The sequence below is a fragment of the Hibiscus syriacus genome, unplaced genomic scaffold, assembly GCF_006381635.1.
Source record: "Hibiscus syriacus cultivar Baekdansim isolate YM2019G1 unplaced genomic scaffold, ASM638163v2 tig00000715_pilon, whole genome shotgun sequence".
NCBI lineage: Eukaryota > Viridiplantae > Streptophyta > Magnoliopsida > Malvales > Malvaceae > Hibiscus > Hibiscus syriacus.
Window position 1 is genome coordinate 2,092,234 of NW_024061811.1, and position 20,235 is coordinate 2,112,468.

The 20,235-nt window shown below is 35.1% G+C and overlaps 1 protein-coding gene and 1 pseudogene across 3 annotated transcripts; both read left to right on the plus strand.

Moving 5' to 3' along the window:
* Positions 1-4,413: 4,413 nt before the first annotated feature.
* LOC120210578 lies at positions 4,414-6,989 on the plus strand (annotated as a pseudogene).
* Positions 6,990-8,446: 1,457 nt separating this feature from the next.
* On the plus strand, positions 8,447-20,218 carry LOC120211870 (heterogeneous nuclear ribonucleoprotein Q-like). 3 transcript variants are annotated; one of them, XM_039210349.1, is made up of 10 exons: positions 8,447-8,531; positions 9,477-9,536; positions 9,764-10,192; positions 16,870-16,986; positions 17,231-17,371; positions 17,494-17,670; positions 18,386-18,593; positions 18,672-18,847; positions 19,489-19,572; positions 19,934-20,218. In XM_039210349.1, exons 3-10 carry the CDS (start codon positions 9,800-9,802, stop codon positions 20,054-20,056), a joined length of 1,419 nt encoding a protein of 472 aa, XP_039066280.1. In that variant the 5' UTR covers positions 8,447-8,531; positions 9,477-9,536; positions 9,764-9,799; the 3' UTR covers positions 20,057-20,218. The 3 variants fall into 3 exon arrangements, with proteins under 3 accessions (XP_039066280.1, XP_039066272.1, XP_039066285.1); XM_039210341.1 differs by having other exon boundaries at positions 8,448-8,531; positions 19,483-19,574; positions 19,939-20,218; XM_039210354.1 differs by having other exon boundaries at positions 8,448-8,531; positions 19,489-19,574; positions 19,939-20,218.
* The last annotated feature ends 17 nt before the right edge of the window (positions 20,219-20,235 follow it).

Sequence of the window (20,235 nt, forward strand, 5' to 3'; positions counted from 1 at the left end):
TATTCTCTTGTTTATATGATCCATTATGTTCATATCATATATCTTATAACATATACAATAATCACTAACACACATATATCATATCATATAATTCATATCACAAAACGCACATATATATATATATATATATCACATACATTGGATTCAATGTTATATCTTATTAGCCCATGTACACATGTCACTAATTCTTTTTATCGTATAAACATATACTAAACAATTCTATACACATCATGGTACACATATATCAGTTCACAACCGAACACACATCATATCATATCAATTGATTTATTTACTCTCTTTAAATTCTATGTATTAGCCCATGTATACTTTTGAGAACTTAAGGTATGTGAGTACATTGAGGTTGTGCACCACTATGATGTCACCACAACTCGTATAAATGTCCCGAATGACCTATCTAGAGGTCATAAATAACCTCGGCAACTGTCCATAGGTCCCGAAGAACCTAGGTAAATTGTCCATATGTTTCTTAGAACATAGGTATAATGTCCATATGTCTCGAAAGACATAGGTAATTTTGTACATATATTCCGTAGAACATAGGTAAACCCTCGACTCTTGGCATGCCAACTATACCCCTAGCTCTCATATCACATAACATGGGCATTAACATTTATACATTTCATATCACTTGTTCTTTCACATAGCTCTTTATCATATTTCATATGATCACATATTTCTTTCTCTTCTGTCACATACCATATGTATGTGTAAACATATATCACATATGCATATAACTCATAACTATTTTATTTTATATCATGTAATATCCTTACAGAGTATCATATCTTCTTATCATGTATTTCATGTCACATGTTCTTGCTTTCATATAGTCACATTGCTTATGTCAATTAGTCACTTATGTTCACATATATATATCGCATAGTCACATTTCATATAACACTTATATTACATATTCCTATAATTACTTATATTAATATCACATAACTCATATCATTTCACACTTAGTCACATGGGTCATTTCTCATAGCATATAAAATAACATATAAACTTATACATGTATTCATGTGTATACTTCCATCTAGCCTATATATCAATGTCATATAACTTATCTCATAACTTATTTGATATTCTTATATATTCTCATCTTATAACTTATATTGCCTATGCATATAACCTTATGACTTATTATCAAGTAACTCAATTAATGTTCTTATATGGTTCCATCTTTATCATATAACTTATGAGTTATTCTTATATTATCCTAGATCAACCATACTTTGTTTATCTTACTTTTCATATCATTCATTTATAACATATAACATAGCTTAATATATGTTTGTATTCTTTTTCACCTAATCAAATCTACCTCTTCTTATATATCTCATACATATTTTAACTTATATCATATTATCATGTGTACATATACCATTGACACTGAATATGTATCATATAAACATGTATTCACACATATTATTAACACATACAACAATTAATAACACACATGTAACATATCAAACATATGCTCGTATTAATGAATTCATGCATTTTACTATAGGAAATAGACTTGTCACAAGTCTTATTTCCATTAAATATAATACACTATCTAATATGCACTCATCTTGGCCTCACTAAATTCCAATCTACTTTTATGATTTCCTCTCTTTCGATCGAATCTTAACTTGATAATCGTTCCGAAACTTGTTCGTGTTCGATATCTACATAATCATACATTGATACATATTAGTATCCAATTAATATAGTCTAATCTATCATTTCTTAGACCAAAAGAAAGGTTTATTTCTATTTCCCCTTGAAGTGCATCGATGCACTCCTTATGCATCGATGCACTAATTCCATTCGATGTTTCCCTTTTTAAGGGGTGCATCGATGCACTTCCTGTGCATCGATACATACTGAACAATTTCTGGAAATTTACCCTTAATGCATCGATACATGATGAATTTGTACCGATGCACACTAGCCCAGAATTCCAATTTATGCCCGAAAATCCACTCTTTCCAGCTTAATTACTTTATATATCATCCCCTTTCTTATTCTTAACTTACATACTCATATTCAAACTCATTTCTATTCATTAATCACCTCTTTAACATCAAAATCATATTCTCCATATTTAATTCAAGAATTACACTAAATTTTCAACATGTTCCAAATTCAATTTTATTGCTTCTAACTTCTTAATTAGACCATTGACAAGTTAACTTCATCCTTAGAACTTCAAAAACCTTTTTATAATAAAAGTTCATTTACAAACTCTCAATAGAAGTTCATTTATAATTCTCTCTTCTTGGTGTTTTAATCTTATATAAGCTTTCCTTAAGCTTATATAACCCCCAAAGACTCAAATCCAACTTAAAAATTCAAGAAATCAACAGCTAAATCAAACTTACCTTTGCTCTTGGCTTCCACGTGAAGAAGAAGAAGAAAGGAGAAGAAGAGAACTCTGGAGAAATCTCTCCCTTTCCACGTGGTTCCCTTTTCTTATAAAGGAAAAATAAAAATCTTGCTTGTCAATTAACCATTTTACCCTTTAATTCATTCCATAATTACTAATTAACCTTCATCATATATTTCCAATAAATCATTGAACTATTCAATTATCCTACTTTAATCACCAATTTCTGAAATTTTTCAATCTAGTCACTAACTCGATATTGAGGATGTTACAAGCCAGCCCATAGTGGGAGCTTAATGACTGACCCCAAGCAGCATGCACTTGAACAAAATTTGCATACATCTCAATACCGGTGTCTGAATAATTACTTTGAGATTCAACCATCACTTCAACATCATCATTGTTCGAAAGTTCGAACGCTGTATAAGTTAATGGCAACAATGATGTTGGAAATTTGTACTGCAACGACGACATTCTTCTATTACTTCCAACATGAACCTTCCTCGAAATCTTCGTTATAAGCTCCTCAAGAGTTATGTTTCTCTTAAATGATATTTTAACACGCTCATTTGATACGAAAATAACGCCGGTTTCATCTTCTCGAATTTCACCATCATAATAAACAATAGTTGAAAGTCGCGTCATTCTTTAAGTTTAAAAGTGCGACAATATTATATCTGAAAAAAAACAACTGAAATAAACCTGATTAAATGAATAATATATGAATGAAAATATAACAATTAGTATGATATTTTTTAAATAATCATAATAAATAATAAGTATAATAAAAAAAATTATAACAAAATTACCTTATAACGAAAAATCGCATGAACTTCTAAATCAAATATGAGAAGATTGTCGGAATTATTTACTCGTTGAGGGAATTGTTTTAATTTATAAGTTGAGAGGGGAGATGCGAAGAGTTTACCGGGGGAGAAGGGTATTTATAGCCGATAAAAGTTGTTATAATTATACAAGGTACGGTACCTGCACCGTGCCTTATATAATTGTATCAGTTAAAGCTAAGGCACGACCCCTTCCCCGCGCTATATATAATTGAATTAAAGGTCAGACGCAATCCCGCGCTATTATCCTACGTGGCGTAAAGCGCGCCCCAGGAGTCGCGCTTTACACACGTGGCGCCAGATCAGCATAAAGCGCGCTGTAGGGGACGCGCTTTACTGCAAAGGGTGTTAGATCGAGAAAAATAGTCTGAAGGGTACCTGACAGGAAAAATTAAATGGAAAAGGTGATATATCGAGAAAAACGCCATAAAATAAATTGAATTAGAAAAACCGCCTCTATAATAAAATTCTATAGTATTCAATTCAAATTATTCTATTAATAAATCAAATAAAAAAAACAAATATTTTAATATGATTTATTATATTGCGTTTGGATCTTGATTATGGCTATCCAAATAAGTCTATTTAATGCGTTTTACCTTCTCATGTATATATTTTCCCGAATCATTATCTTTTATTTAAAAGACATGTCTGGTTAGAATATCGAATAATAATAAATGCACATGGGATTGACCAAATCCTGATTGATTGGATCACTTGACCCATTCAAAATAAAAATGTATACACACATTGCTTTATCCAAAGCACATCCAAACATAAGAAAATTATGGGTTTTGCCCTTGGAAATCAAGCTTCTTCGACACTTGTTGGGCTTTGCAATGCATGCATCAATTTATTTATTTTGCCCTCCCATTTTCCCGGATTATATTCCGATTAATTTTGATTGATTCATATAACATGCTTAATTTTGATAGGTGAATCTTCTATCGAAGATTTTATACATACAAAATATCTCGAACTCAATACTTACATAAATAATATCAAATTATTTACCACTTAAATCAACCGGTTAATACTTTATTTCTTATTTGATTATGTAAGAATTGACTATGAATACTACCCCAACTACCCCATTCCTTTGCCAATCATGGCTTTGATTTTCTTTGTTTCATTTTCCAGTAACTCAACAGTTGCATTACTGCTGTTGCAATGGCACACACCAAAGAAGCCAAGCGTCCGTTAGCCAACTATCCCCAAGACATATGGGATGATCATTTTTTGTCTCCTCACTTCAATAGCTCGGTAATTTATTACTCTACCATCAAATTTATTTATCTTTTTTAAAATTATGTATAAATTTTCAAGTTGTATTGAAAAACTTTTAAATTGACTCATATATGTACAGACATTTGAATCGTACACAAAACAAGTGGAGATATTAAAAAAACGATAAAAGATATGATTGTGGTTTCTACAACTGATACGATAGAGAAAATGCATCTAATTAATTCTTTATGTCGCCTTGGAGTTTCATACCATTTTGAGAATAACATCGATCAAGAATTAAGTCATCTTTTCATTACGTTACCTAAACTCCTTGAAGATAAGAACTATGGCTTGCATACAGTTGCTTTGGTATTTCAAGTTTTCAGGTTCAATGGTTACAAAATGCCTTGTGGTATGTACAACATAATTCATAGTTTATATTTAAACCTCAAGATCAGTAAATTCGTTTCTTTCTCCTTAGATTGAAACCTCTTTGATATAACAAATAGATCATTGATAATTAGTGAATTTTGAATCACAGGCGTCTTTAGCAAATTCCGAGATGATTATGGAAAGTTTAAGGAAGAATTGATTGAAGATGTGAAGGGGATGATAAGCTTATATGAAGCGAGCCATTTCAGAACGAACGGAGAAGCAATTCTAGAGTTTTACAAACAAGCACTTACGGTCATTGGCGAACCGATCATCAACAAGTCCCCATCTCAGAGTGTACATTGAGAGTGCGTTGTTTAGTCCATACCGCCATGGCATGCAGAGATATGAAGCAATGCTCTACATCTCTTTCTATGAGAAAGATGAACCCGGGAACGATACATTACTCAAGTTCGCCAAATATGACTTCAATAGACTACAGCTTATGTATCAACAGGAGCGTGTGATCAGTCTGTTGCCATTACCTAATATGCTAACGTCGCTTAATTAATTAATACTAAGTGAACACGTGGCATGTCTATTTCACGTCAGCATTTTAAGAAGAGAAAATAATCTCAGTGACCAAAAATGCCTTATAATATACGATTTTAATCAATTTTTTTTTGAATTTGCCAAAATGACCAATTAAATCGCAATACGATTGATAATTCGCAACGCGATCTCCGATATCGCAAATCAGTTTCCAGACCACAACCACGACCCAAGACGGACGGCGACGGCGGCGGCGCACGAGAGTCCCCCCTTGTTCTCTATCACTCAACAAGGAAGTGGGAAAGCCAAGCCTTAAATACCATTCCCAATAGTGTTTCCAATACTATGTGGGATTGAGCATTACCAACACTTGTTCCCAATACTATGTGGGATTGAGCCTTAAATAGTGATATTATTTGTGAATTATAGTTAATGACTTTAGTATTTGTATGAAAAGTATTTGTGGTTCGTTTAGTTTTCATGCAATTCTAATTTATTTTCAATTGATTGTAATTGCACGATAACAATTTTTTTTATTCTCGCGAGTGATGCAATTTTTTTGAATGTTTTGCTTAAAATTGCAATAATCGCGATTGATTGTAGATTGACTTTTAATTATGACATATTTAAATCGTATAATACTAATGCAATTGGTTGCTGATTCAGTTATTTTAAGGTGCATGATTGTTAATTGTTTCCTGAATAATCACATAGTATTGGAAACAAGTGTTGGTAATGCTCAATCCCACATAGTATTGGAAACACTATTGGGAGGTATTTAAGGCTTGGCTTTCCCACTTCCTTGTTGAGTGATAGAGAACAAGGGGGACTCTCGCGCGCCGCCGCCGTCCGTCTCGTGGTCGTGGTCGTGGTCGTGGTAATACGTGTCTTCGACACGTCCGCCAGTCGTTGCGAATCTGGAAACTGATTTGCGATACCGGAGATCGCGTTGCGAATTATCAATCACATTGCGATTTAGTTGGTCATTTTGGCAAATCCAAAAAAAGTTGGTTAAAATCGTATATTATAAGACATTTTTGGTCACTGAGGGTTATTTTCTCTTTTAAGAATATTTGACATGCACAACACCGTCTGTTAATTAATGTTGTAGGTGGTACAAAGAACAAGAGCTGAAGTCAAAAATTCCTTATGCAAGACACAGTGGTGGAGTCATTGCTCTATGCTATTAGCTTGTATTTTGAACCGCGTTTTGCAGTTGGGCGCTTCATGTTAGTGAAACAAGCATGTTTGATAGCTTTCGTAGATGATACCCACGAGACGTATGAATTATATGAACCTCAATGTCTCACAGATGCCATCCAAAGGTTTGTTTATTGATTTCTTCACTTTCTTTTTCAAACGAAAAACATATCATCATGTATATCATATATCATTTTGTAAGATTGATTGCATGAACCATGCATGCGGGTTAAACCATGAGCAACCCCCTCCCCCCTTTATTCTAAATTTAAAATATAAATATTTCAAAGTTAGGGATATGGTATGCTTTTATGTCCAGATTTGATATTAGTGCGATGGATGAGCTACCTGCAGATAGCAAAAGAATTGTGTATGAGACTCTGCTAAATGCTTAAAAATATAATCACCAAACTGCTTATCGATCCAATTCCACTCGACCAAGAATAACGAATGCATGTTTTATGTATTAGTAATTCATGGATTTGGCCCTATTCACAATAAGAAGAAAAGTATGAATCATATGGTAATAAATTGAGAGAATAAGATGTACTTATGGACATGGTTTTATTTATAAATTAAATTATAAAACTATATAGTTGTATCTCCGTGAAACAAATGAATTTGCCCTAACCTCTATCTTTTCAACCTACAATATGGTGATAATTTCGATCCATGCGAGGAAAAATAAATCATTATGAATATTTTATTAGGTATAATTAACCCGTTTATTATTATTTTTAAAGTGTATGCTTATCTAAGTTTTTTATTTAAAAAAAAAAGTTTTCAATTACATTATATAATTAATGGTCTTATTATTTTTCAAAAGAAAAGAAATGCAAAACATGTAGAAATTTCAAAAGTTTTAAAACTAATTTATTAGGTTTCGAAATCTCACGCATTCATTTGAAATCTTTTTAAATATTCATAAAAATACAAAAGAAACCATAATTATATGGAAAAAAAATGAAAGAGTGGGATTGAGAATAAAGAGAAAATAGAGGAAGAAAATGAGAAAATTAACATTAAAACATACATATATAGAGAATTTCATATAATCAAGTCTGATATATAATATTGGCATTTTTATAAATATAATAAATAATATATTTAAGACGGGTGGGAGCAGATCGTATCTAGGGCTGTTCATTCAGTTAATTCAGTTAATTCGGTGGCCGAACCGACCGAACTACCATTAACCGAATTAACCGATTTTTTTTCCTTTAACTGTTAACCGAATCAAACTTTTTTTCAAAAATATTAACCGAACCGAATAAAGTTCGGTTAATTTTTGAATTAACCGGAATTTTTTAGAATTTTGAATTTATATAAAAATAAAATATTTTTTAATTTAAAAAAACAGTTTATAATTAATTTAAATAATATATAATTATAAAATAAAATTTTTATATAAATTTTCTAATTAATTAATATTGATTTAAATTTAAAAGTTATTGGATCTTAAATTATTAATTAGGTTTTAAATGGTTTGGGCTAAGCCCATATGTTATATATAATATATTTAAAATTTAATTTCGGTTAATTAACCGATTTCGAACTGAATTAACAGTTAACCGAATTCTAAAAATTTTCTTAACCGTTAACCGACCGAACTAATTCAGTTCAATCGATTAACCGAATTAGTTCGAAAATTTGAACACCCCTAATCGTATCTAAATTTGATCCAAAAACTTTTAAAGTAAAACCGATTCGAAACTCAATTTCAAACCAAAATGATCCAACCAGATCGAGTTGATGCGAAGCCCATCAGTTCTAATAATCGGCCTAGTTGGTTTTTGCTGAGATTAAAAAGGCCTTTTCGTTTTTCAATCGCTTCCAAACTTCGCAGTCTACACCCTAAAGCTAAGGCCCCTTCAGGCTTCTCTCTCAACTATCAAAGGCTTCTTTCTTAGATATTTTTCCCTCCATCTACAACTCTGGTAATTTTCCCCTAAACCCATTTATTGAAATGTTCCTATTTTTGCTTGCTTCTCGAGATAAATAGTAAATGTATATATTACGTATTTTCATTGTGGGTTGCTATTTTTCATTCTTTTCGTTTAATCCATAGCTGATTACATTGTTGAGCTCCAATGGGGTTGTTAAAATTTTAAACTATATCTTTGAACATTTAGTGTGATAAAGAGTTGAGGCTGTGTATCTGTTTACAATCTTTCCTGTAAAGATTTGTTGAAAAATGCGACATGTTGTCCGCGAAGAAATGGCTTTTTTCGTAGGGAAGAGAATGTGTGTGTGGAGTAAGTTCGTAATTAGCATACCCAAAACTGATTCTTAGATTTGGTGGGAGAGGAAAAAACTGTTGTTTCTTCACTTTATTGGATGGGGTACTCTCTCTATTATTGATATGAATTGGTGTTGATTTTGTGGGTCAAACATGGAAATACGGAAAATAAGTTTTCCGGTTGTCTTTTGGGCATGTTAAGATTATTTGTAAATTGGGTATTAGAAGACTATAAAATTGTTTAATGCAACATTGCGATACTAGTTTTATTTAGTTGAATGAAGACTGAATTCCATTCTAGAGAGTAAGTGAACTTTCATAAAATTCGTTTGTTTTGATGGTAGAATCAATTTTTTACTTTTGAATAGACTATGATATCTGAATGAATCTCAGTCCTATGTTAAGTTACAATTGGGTGGAGGAATGGTGTTTCTTGTTCTGGAAAATTTATTACTTTTGGTCCTCAGTTAGTGTTGCTTGATTTTCTCTTTCTATAGTGATCCCATTTTTTAACTGATTTATTTATTTTGTATATCTGAATGAATCATGCCTGCTTATATGTTTTAATTTTCTTTTTTCATTTTGCTTTACATTTTCAATGTAGCTGAATCAGGCTTAAATATGACGGTTTTTTTTTGGACAGCAGTCTTGTGACTCTTTTCTGATTTGAGCAAGCACATTACTTGATAATTTGCACCACTTTGTAAGCCTCTTTATTATCATTCAGAAATCACTTTTGCCTTTCTTTTGAAATATACTGCTTAATTATTCCTTAGGCGGAAATCTTTAACCTTGCAATCACCTTTGGGTATTATCTATTGACACGGGTTCAATTGAAATACATTATCTGAAACTCCTTGTAGCTATCATTTTCCTCAATATGTTTATACTTCTTTCCTTGAATTCTTCTGGCCTCTGTGCCTTCTTCAGAATTGCCTTGCAAGCCTGTTTATATATATTCATAAAATGCCAAAGGCACGTACTGCTGCTGAATCAGTGGAATCTGAAGGAAAGAGTGAGCCCGAACAGCTTGTTGAGTCTGACGAGAGGGTTGATATTGATGAGGACAGTGATACTGAGGAGACCATGGAAGAAGAGGTGGAGTACGAAGAAGTGGAAGTAGAAGAAGAGGAAGAAATAGAAGAGGAGGTGGAAGAAGAAGAAGATCAGAATGTTGAAAATGCTAATGGAGATGATGCTTCTGAGACTGAAGTTGAAGATGGGGATGAAAATACAAAGCATGCTGAGCTTCTTGCTCGTCCACCTCACGGTTCTGAAGTTTATATTGGAGGCATTCCACATGATGTATCTCAGGAGGATTTGAAAGGCTTTTGTGAATCTGTTGGAGAAGTTACTGAGGTGCGCTTTTATGCCATTTGTGAGGAATATTTTGTCTTTTACTCGAGATAAAGACTTTTTTTTTGATAGGAAGTTAAGGCCTCGTTAAAAACCCCCTTCATGATTAACGGAACACCGATTGGTGTTCCTTAATCAGCGGAAGGAGGAAAAGAGTGCCTCATAATTCATTAATAAGTAGAAAAATACATAATATTTAAAACTAACAAGCCCCTTACAAAAAACCCGAAACACAACAAGAACACCTCTTACGCTCAATAAAACAAATCCCAACCCATCAAACAATAACTATCCAATACCAGCCTTAGCTAAGCTATCGGCTTCTATGTTTGCCGTTCTGTCAATCCATTTGATAACTCCTTCCCAAACTCTTATCATGGCAACAATCTCTTTAACAATATGAAGGAAAACACTAGGACAACTATCTAAATTCTTAACCCAATCCACAACAAGCTTGCTATCAGATTCAACAATCCATCGATTCTTAAACCTCTGAAGGTCATGCTCAAAGAAGAGTACACCCCTCTTGATGGCAACAAGCTCCAGCAAAGTTGGAGGTCCAGGATCTGCAGATTCTTTAAAAGAACCCAAAATCTTACCAGCCTCATCTCTTAGTAAACCACCCACACCACTCTTTCGCCAATCATTGCAAACTGTTGCATCAACATTCAGTTTTAGATAACCCTTTGGAGGAGGAATCCAGGACACAATATTAGTAGCCGAATTTCTGGAAGAAGACTAGAAATCTGCAATAGAAGGGTCACTTATCAGGGAATCTTTAGAAATAGTAACCTCATTGAACTTAGCTAAGAACCAATAAGCAAGCCTTAGCCTAGCCATGAAAAATAACTCAATGTGATCCAAGGACCTTCCTTCAAACACCACGGCATTCCTAAATTTCCAAATGGTCCAAAGCACCATCCCCGGAATTAAGGACCAAATAGAAGAAGAAAACATCATGTCATTCCAAGCAAGCAAAAAGCCTTGTGCATTTCCATGAAGGACCGAACTAATATTCCAAAAACTTATTCCATAGGGACCATGCCGCCGTGCAAGAGAAAAATAGATGAGGAATAGATTCAATCTCTCTTTTACACAAAGGACAAGAAACATCAACAATCCCCAAAACCCCTCTTTTTTGAAGCTCAAACTTAACCGCCAATTTGTTATGGGCTACTTGCCACATAAAGGTTTCAAATTTAGGAGGCATCAATCCCTTCCAAATACATTTCTCCCAGAAACTATCTTTTACCGATTCAACAAAACAAGTCTTCATACAAGAGTTAACAGTAAAAATGCCTTCCTCATTCCCTCTCCAAAGCAGACCATCTCTTGACTCGTGGGATAGGCTGAAATTATGAATGATGGCAAGAAGATTAGAAAATTGTTCTAACTCCCAATCACATAGATTCCTTCTCAACTGGACAAACCAAGACCAACCCGATGAATTGAACTCACCAAATTCCTTAATTATCCCAAACTGATTCGATGAAAGAGCATATATTCTCGGGAAAGCAGTCTTCAAAGGATAATCAAGGGCCCAAATATCTACCCAGAACCTGATTCTCTCCCCATTACCCACTTTGACTTGGAACATGCTACGAATCTTGGCACCAAACTCATCCTCTTTAAAATGATTATTAACCACCGATTTCCAAATCCAAGAAGCATTTGTAGGAAATTTTTTAGAGAAAGAAATCAGATTAGTGTCCTGATTATATTTGGAACAAATCAACCTCTTCCAAATTGAATCACTGTCATTAGCAAACTTCCAAAACCATTTCTCTAATAAGGCCCTATTCATAAAATTAAGATTTGGCACACCCAAACCACCACAACTTCTTGATTTACACACTGTAATCCAGTTGACCCAGTGTATTTTCTTAGATTCTGCCCCTCCCCACAAAAAACTGGCCATGATGGATTGCAACTTAGAATTCACTGCTGCTGGAATTTTAAACAGACATATAATATGTAGGCAAAGAACATAATACTGATTTCAACAAAACCAGTCTCCCTGCCAAAGAAAGAGTTCTTGCCTTCCAACCCGACAACTTCTTGAAGAATTTCAGCACAACCGGATCCCACAGAGCTGAAGAGTTCCTTTTTGCTCCAAGCGGCAGCCCTAAATAATCAGAAGGGAAAGAACCAACTGCACACCCAAGATCCCCCGCCCACTCCTTGACCTCTTCATTAGTAATATTAATGCCAAATAACTTACTTTTGCTGAGATTAAGCTGTAGACCGGACATAATTTCAAAGACCCGAAGAACTCTCTTAACGTTTAAAATATCCGTCTTAGAGGCATTACAAAAAATGATAAGATCGTCTGCAAATTGCAGATGTGATAGCATGTAAGAACCTTCTTCTTTGCCAACAACCAAACCATTGGACAACCCCGAAGATACCGCCTTAAGAAGTAATTGATTAAGTAGCTCTCCTATAAAATTAAACAATAATGGGGAAAGAGAACAACCTTGTCTGAGACCTCTGGACATTGAAAATTCCTCTGTAGGCAAACCATTAACAAGCACTGAAACTGAAGCAGTGGTCACACTTTCTAATCCAGTTGCACCATTTTATGCCAAAACCCATTTTGTCCATGACTTTGAAAAGAACATCCCAATCCACTGTATCATAAGCCTTCCGGAAATCTACCTTAAACACACAACCCTTCAAACATTTCTTTCTCCAAAAATCTATTCCTTCATTAGCTATAAAAGAACAATCCAAGATTTGTCGACCTGGAGTAAAAGCAAATTGTGAATCACTAATGACATCGTTCATGCAACATCTCAACCTTCTCGATAGACATTTCGAAAGGATCTTGTACAGTCCACATACTAAACTAATAGGTCTGAAATCATCTAATCCCCCAATGTTGGTACCCTTAGGGATGAGGGTTATGAAGGTGTGATTGATATCATGCTCCCAATTTTTACCCAAGTAAAAATTATGAAAAAATTTCAGAATATCAACTTTCAATGTGGACCAAAACCTTTTGAAAAACCCCATGTTAAACCCATCCGGCCCTGGCGCTTTGTTGCTATCACAAGAATTCAAGGCCTCCCAAACTTCTTCTTCCGTAAACCCCTTCTCTAGGCTTGTACTCTGCTCTAAAGTTAATCTCGAAAAATTCAGCTTGATATCTTCCACTTCTAGGGTAGACTTGAAATTAAAAGTTTCAACAAAATGCTCACGGACACTTACCTTGATGAGAGATGGGTCATAAATGATTACATCTTTCACATTAAGAGCCGTTAAAGAATTCAACCTCCTCCTAATTGAAGCACAAGTATGGAAAATTTTTGAATTACGATCACCTTCTTTTATCCATTTCACCCTTGAATTTTGAATCCAAATTTACTCCTCAATCCTGTATAACTTCCACAATTCTGATCTCAAGGACCGCAATTCCTCAACACTGTCTGTACCCCTCAGTACCTGCTGTGACTGAGAATTCTGCTCTAATTGGTGAATCTTATCTTCTAAAGCAGAAATGGTAGAAGCTGGATATTGATCTCTCCTTCCAGACCAACTTTTAATAGATGATTTTGAGCTTCTAATGATACTCAGAATACATGCTTTTCTATTAACTTTCTTGCAATCTTTAATAGCTGTAACAACCTGCTGATCAAACCCGTCCTCATTCATCAAATAGTTAAACAACCTGAAAGGTTTCTTACCCCAATTATCACCCCCTGTCTGAAGCAATATTGCATTATGGTCAGAAATAGATCTCGGAAGGAGTTGGGTGATATCCGAAAAAGCAGATGAAAAATTAACACTCAGCAGAAACCTATCCAATCTGACAACAGTAGGAACTTCCCAATTGTTACCCCAAGTAAATCTTCCCCCCGTTAATGGAAAATCAATTAAGCCCGAATGATGAACAAATTGCCTAAAAATCTCCATCGAATTTCTGTTTTGTGCTCTACCATCCTTCTCATCTTCTGTTAAATAAGCATTAAAATCCCCTCCTACACAAAAAGGAATACTGATGCCATTCAAAAACAAGCTGAGCTCTTCAAAAAAATCTGCTTTTTCTTCCTCCACCGAAGGTCCGTATACGTTAATAAAACCGCACTGAAATTGATTCAATTTGAACTTCCCTAAAATAGCAATAAATCTCCTATGAATCTGCCTATCTTCTACCTCAAAAAAATTGTCATCCCAACAAGTAAGTAATCCCCCTGAAGAACCTACTGCTGGTGATTCAACATACCCTTGAATATTGTTCAGTCCACTTCTTCTCAAAAAAGACCTCGGACATGCCTCCAATTTTGTTTCTTGCAAAAAGAGAAAGGATGATTTCTTCTCGGAAACCATCTTTTGAACAGCTCGCTGCTTTTCTTTTTTCCCCAAACCCCTGACATTCCAAGACATTATTACTATCTTTGTTTTCATGATGATATGCAAATACCAGTCTCCTCCCCAACTTGACAACCTACTCATCTGACCCCACTCAAACCTTCCTCTAATTTCATGATTTTATTCAAGAAAGCTTCATTCCCTTCCTTAAAAGAAATACCCAACATCTTGCTGATCTCCCAAGTTGTAAGAGCTTCATTTAAAATCGAAGAAAAAGCATTGGATGAAATAGTGGAGACACTTAACTTTTCTAAAGCGTCCTTAATCAAAAACCTTTGAATTCTCCTTTTAGATCTTCCAATCCTCACATCTTCACAATTCTCTTTTGAGTTGTGCTCAACCTCTGGAATTTCATATTGTGCATATCTTAAAATAACAGCATTTTCATTCTGTTTAATTGAACCACCCTCTGTTTGAGATAAGAAATCATGCTCACTACTTCGCCAAAAGTTCCTCACCCGAGATCTTTTATAAACTCTCTTACAACTTCTTATCATCCTTCTTCCCACCGGAGCACTTTTCATAGAAATATTCTCTGCTGGGTGAATCTGACAAACACTCCCCTCAGTTAACAAGTTAAAACCTTCTGCAGGCCTCACATTAGCTGAATTCAATGCTGTAAAATTAGAACCACCCTCCACTATTATTTTACTAGATTAAATTCCCTTATTTACTGCTTCCTGCGGACTGCTTGGATTAATGAAACACTGATTATTTAATGGAAACTGAAGCCCAAATATGAGAACTGCTGGACCCTTAGGAATTAGTTTCTTTATTGGGGAAATGGGCTCACTACTATCATCTGTTTGGGCCTGAGAATTACCATTTGAATTATTCAAATTCCTTAAACCCAAACCTGCAAACTCTCCCTTTTTAAAACTCCCAATACTGTGCAAATCTGACATCTCTTCATTAATGCTTATCCCATCCCTGCTGCTTCTAGGAAACTGGGATCCTCTATCAAATTCAACAAAAGCGGAAGTAGTTCCCTGCTCCATCCAGCTATCAACTCTCTTACGTGCTTCCTCAACCAACCGAACAGTACCTGTCTTATCAGTTGACTTTAAGTTAACTTTCATCTCCGACGACTCTGATTTAGTTTCACCTTCATCGGAAAAATTTTCCGGCGTGGAACTGGAGAAAAAACCGGAATAGATAGAAGTCGAACCCAACTTAATTTTCACCTTGTAGGATCTTCCATACGAACCTAAAGTGATAACTTCCGGAACATCAAAAGGACTTGCCACCCTAATCAGAATTTTCACAGCCGAGAGATCCTCCATGTTTTTTGTCGAGTTCTGAATCCCATCTACGATCCCCCACATCCCCGCTAACTTTTCTAAGAAAGCTTCTTGCCAACATAATAATGGAACACCATAGAGCTCCACCAAGCAAAAAGCCATTGGCATACCTCCTTCATTCAACAGAAGTTCCAGTCTATCAAACCAGAAGCATAACAACTCACTCCTTTTCAACCAAGCCTCCTTCATCTCCTCATCTGACTTGAATATAATGACACAAGATTTCCAAATGTGACCCCAGCTTGCAATCTGGACTTCGAAACCTTCTTTGATTAAAGCACTTTGCACCAACTCCATATCAAACTTTTGTTTAACAATGCCCATAAGTGATCTTTTAACCCAGGATGATTGATCAGAAGAAATATGCATCTCCCAAATATTCTTCTTTCCTTTCCCCCTATCTGAAGGATCATTTTTATTCTCTAAATCTCTCAAAACTTTCCTCTGCGGAATGTCCATCAACAAGGCATCCTTATAAGACCTATCATCCCTTATGCTTCTTGTGTGCTGAACTCTTTCAGTAGTATTGGTATTTCCTTCTGTTATCTTCTTTGAAGCACCAGCTAGAACCTTATCTGACCCTCCATACCTTGAGCGATCTTTCTGATATTTTGTAGCTCCAACAAATATTTTCCTCCCATCTAACCATATCCCATTTAAATTGTCAACTGCATTCCACATTCCTACTTCATTATCAAACTGAACGAAGGCAAACAAGTAGGATTTATACTTTGGTTTGTTCGTCTCATTTGGAATAAAAACTCTAACCACATGACCTTGAGAGAGAAATAAATCTCTTAATTCTCTTCTAGATACTCCCTTACTAAGATTATCAACGAAAACCGTCCAACTCTCACCGGAAGATTGACCTTTCTTTCTTTCTCTCCCTACTTGGCTGATTCTCTCTCTCATTTTTCAGTCTTTTGTGTTGATGTTTTGAAAATTACATTCAATACTTTATCATAAGCTAACCAAGATAAATACTTACATCATACTCTATGACGACAGGTTCGGATTATGAAAGATAAAGATTCAAGTGAAAACAAGGGCTTTTCATTTGTGACCTTTAGAAGCGTACAATTGGCCTCAAAAGCCATTGATGAGCTAAATAATACTGAATTTAAGGTGATGAGTCTTCTTATACATCATGTATATGTTAACATTGCCCAACCTAATAAGTATTGCTTCTTAACCTGAAAGGAACTTACAGATTTTTAGCTGTGATCCATATGAACTCTAAATTTAGATAAACAATCACGTATGCAGTATGCCTTCCCATTTTCTCTTTGTTTCTAACAAGTAACAACAGCATTCTTAGGTTTGATACTTTCAAATATGTTTCTTTGATTGCTGAATCTCTCTCCCTCAGGGTAGAAAAATTAAATGTTCTACATCCCAATCAAAGAATCAATTATTTATTGGTAATATTCCTAGAAGCTGGAGAGAGGAACACCTAAGGAAGGTTTTGTCAGATGTTGGGCCCGGAGTTACTGGTTTGGAATTGGTGAAGGTTAGTTTAATGAACTAGTGCTTTTCTACTGTAATTCTAGTATTGGAGACTACTATTGACTGTTGATTCGAAAGGGTTGTTTAGTGGTAATGTAGTCTGGTGTATCCATTATGTGCTTGCAGGATATGAAGAACTTAAGTAATAACAACAGGGGCTTTGCCTTTGTTGAGTACTATAACAATGCATGTGCTGAATATTCAAGGCAAAAGATGATGAATCAAGAATTCAGGCTTGGTTATAATACACCAATTGTGAGCTGGGCCGATCCCAAAACTACTGATTCTGCTGCTGCTGCTCAGGTATCATTAAATTGTTATCTTACGCTTCCTGGCTTCCTGCTATTTGCTTTTTGCAGTTAATCTGTTAAGGCATGTCTCACTGGGGATGTTTTTCCTCCATATCCCACTCTTTTAAAGTGAAGCTGACTTGCATTCATTTCAGTCTGTATCTTCATGTGCATTGGTAACTTAGATTCATCTCATACGAAGCAATCACCTTAACTATTGATTCTCCCTAACGAGGACCATTGATTGTGTCTTTCTGTGTATGGAGAAAAGATATCAGTTAGGGAGGCATGGGGAAAATTGTCGAAGTAGTTTTTATATTCATATCTTTTATTAGGGGATTGGCATTGGCACACACAGGTTTTGTCGCTTCATTTTGACCTTGGAGGTCATGGGTTCAAGTAATAGAATCAGCTTCTTTGCAAATGAGTTTAAGCTGTGTACATCTGGCCCTTTCCAAACCCATAATGCAGGAGTCTCTTGGACTGGGCTGTCCTTCATTTTTTATAGCTGAGAAAACTGTTAAATTTCTTACTAATGTTCTATATCATTGCATGATATTTTTCCTTCATGGATTTGTTACATGGACTACTCTTTTCCTAAGCCAAATATTTCATCGTAAGTGAATCAGTTTTCCTTTCTGGTGGTCATCGCCTTGATTGCAATTCATTTGGTGTCTTCCAAACCATGTTTTGGAATTGTTAATTTGAAGTTAACCTGTATTATGCAGGTGAAGGCACTTTATGTAAAAAATTTGCCCAAGGATGTCACTCAAGATCAGTTAATGAAGCTATTTGAACATCATGGAAAGATAACAAAAGTGGTTCTACCTCCAGCAAAACCTGGACAAGAAAGAAATAGAATTGCTTTTGTTCATTTTGCTGAGAGAACTTGTGCTATGAAAGCTCTGAATAGCTCAGAAAAATATGAACTAGATGGTGATTACTGAATCTTTATCCTTCTAGCGTTTTTGTTTACTAATATCTAATTCTGAATGTCATTGTTCTGTTTTTCAGGTCAAGTGGTGGAATGTTCTCTTGCAAAGCCTCTTGTGGATCAAAAGAGTCCACACCGGGGGTCAAGTTCTGAGACATCAGGTTTTCTTCCTTATCCACCTCACATTGGCTATGGTTTCATCGGGGGATCTTATGGTGCTGTAGGTCCAGGATATGGTGTTGCAGGCCTTCCACAGGTGAGATCTCTGTATGTTCCGATGCATGTTTGACTGCTTCTATATCTGCATATTTTTTCTCAATACCCAGCTGGTGATCATTAGTCTTTATTTTCAACCTCTGCATTTGTCCTGTGCATGTTGGTGATATCCTTGTTAAATATTCAGTTTTGTGATGTGGCTTATCGCTGATAGTTTTGTTGCTATGCTTCTGTCTGAACCCAATCTTCAGTGAAGTAGGTTTTTGGAAAGACATTGGATGTGATCCTATATTTGGCTTTTATAGTTAAGAATTTATATGTTTTGTAAGTATTGGTCTTGCTTTAGATCGGCTTTGCTTTTGGATACCGGGTTTGTCTTTTTTCTCCTGGCTTAGAAAATATTTTCAGACCTGTTTCCAATAGGATGGCAATCAAATGAGTGCTCAACGAAGATTCAGAGAGATAGTTAGCTTGACCTTTTGCCTCGAATTGCCACATGTTGAATGTCTAACTTTGATCAGGAATATAGTTTATGATGTAATGGACTGCGTGTTTTGACCTTTGTGATGCCAGTCAAGAAGTAACAGAATGCTTTTAATCTCTTTAGTCTTTATTATCCTTATGGTTACTCGTTCTATGAGTTACCGAGATTTAATCTGATATAAAATTTGTCAGCCACAGCCATTAATCTATGGGAGGGCACCAACTCCAACTGGCATGTCAATGATGCCAATGCTTCTACCTGATGGCCGAATTGGATATGTCCTGTAAGTTCAGTATCGGTATTTTCTTTTTTATGTTTTGTTCTTCTAAAAGCTATTTCCATAAAATATTTGGCCAATGTCATGTAAAAAGACATTGAATTAGGTGGCATTTTCTTTGAGGGTCTGGTTTACCGATGCAAATAAATTAAACACTTTAATGGTCTCATCTAGATGACAAAATATGATTTATCAAAATCAGTAAACAGAAAAGGAGTTCTATTTCCTTTTTCCTGGTTCTTTATTCCCTTTGTTTTCGTATAAATCTCACTATGGATCTTATTATAGATCTTCAGTGACATTCTGTTGTTTTGGTCTTATAGTAGCATATGCCTAATGATTTAATACAATTTATCATCTACTAACTCAGGCAACAACCGGAAGCTCAACCTCGAAGCCCACCTCTACATCAGAGAAATAGTAAAGATGGTGGCAATTCAAACAGGAGAAAGCACAGCAACGATAGCCGGGGGTATCGACCATACTGATTGCTTTTTATTAGGTTTATTTTCATGGTAGATGGAGAGTTTATTTACTCATTCCCCAGCAGTGATCTGCGACCGTTATAAACCAAACTGTGATCAAAATGATTGTGCATGAAACAGATATACTTCATTTGACGATGCGGTCATGTTCATATTGATCATTGTCCATGAAACAAATATAC

What these genes read in the sequence shown, in the direction of transcription:
- LOC120211870 (XM_039210341.1), top strand. Translation starts at nt 9,800, where the DNA reads ATGCCAAAGGCACGTACTGCTGCTGAATCAGTGGAATCTGAAGGAAAG. An exon ending in TAAATAATACTGAATTTAAG is followed by an intron (nt 16,987 to 17,230) that starts GTGATGAGTCTT and finishes TCTCTCCCTCAG; the next exon opens with GGTAGAAAAATTAAATGTTC. An exon ending in CTGGTTTGGAATTGGTGAAG is followed by an intron (nt 17,372 to 17,493) that starts GTTAGTTTAATG and finishes ATGTGCTTGCAG; the next exon opens with GATATGAAGAACTTAAGTAA.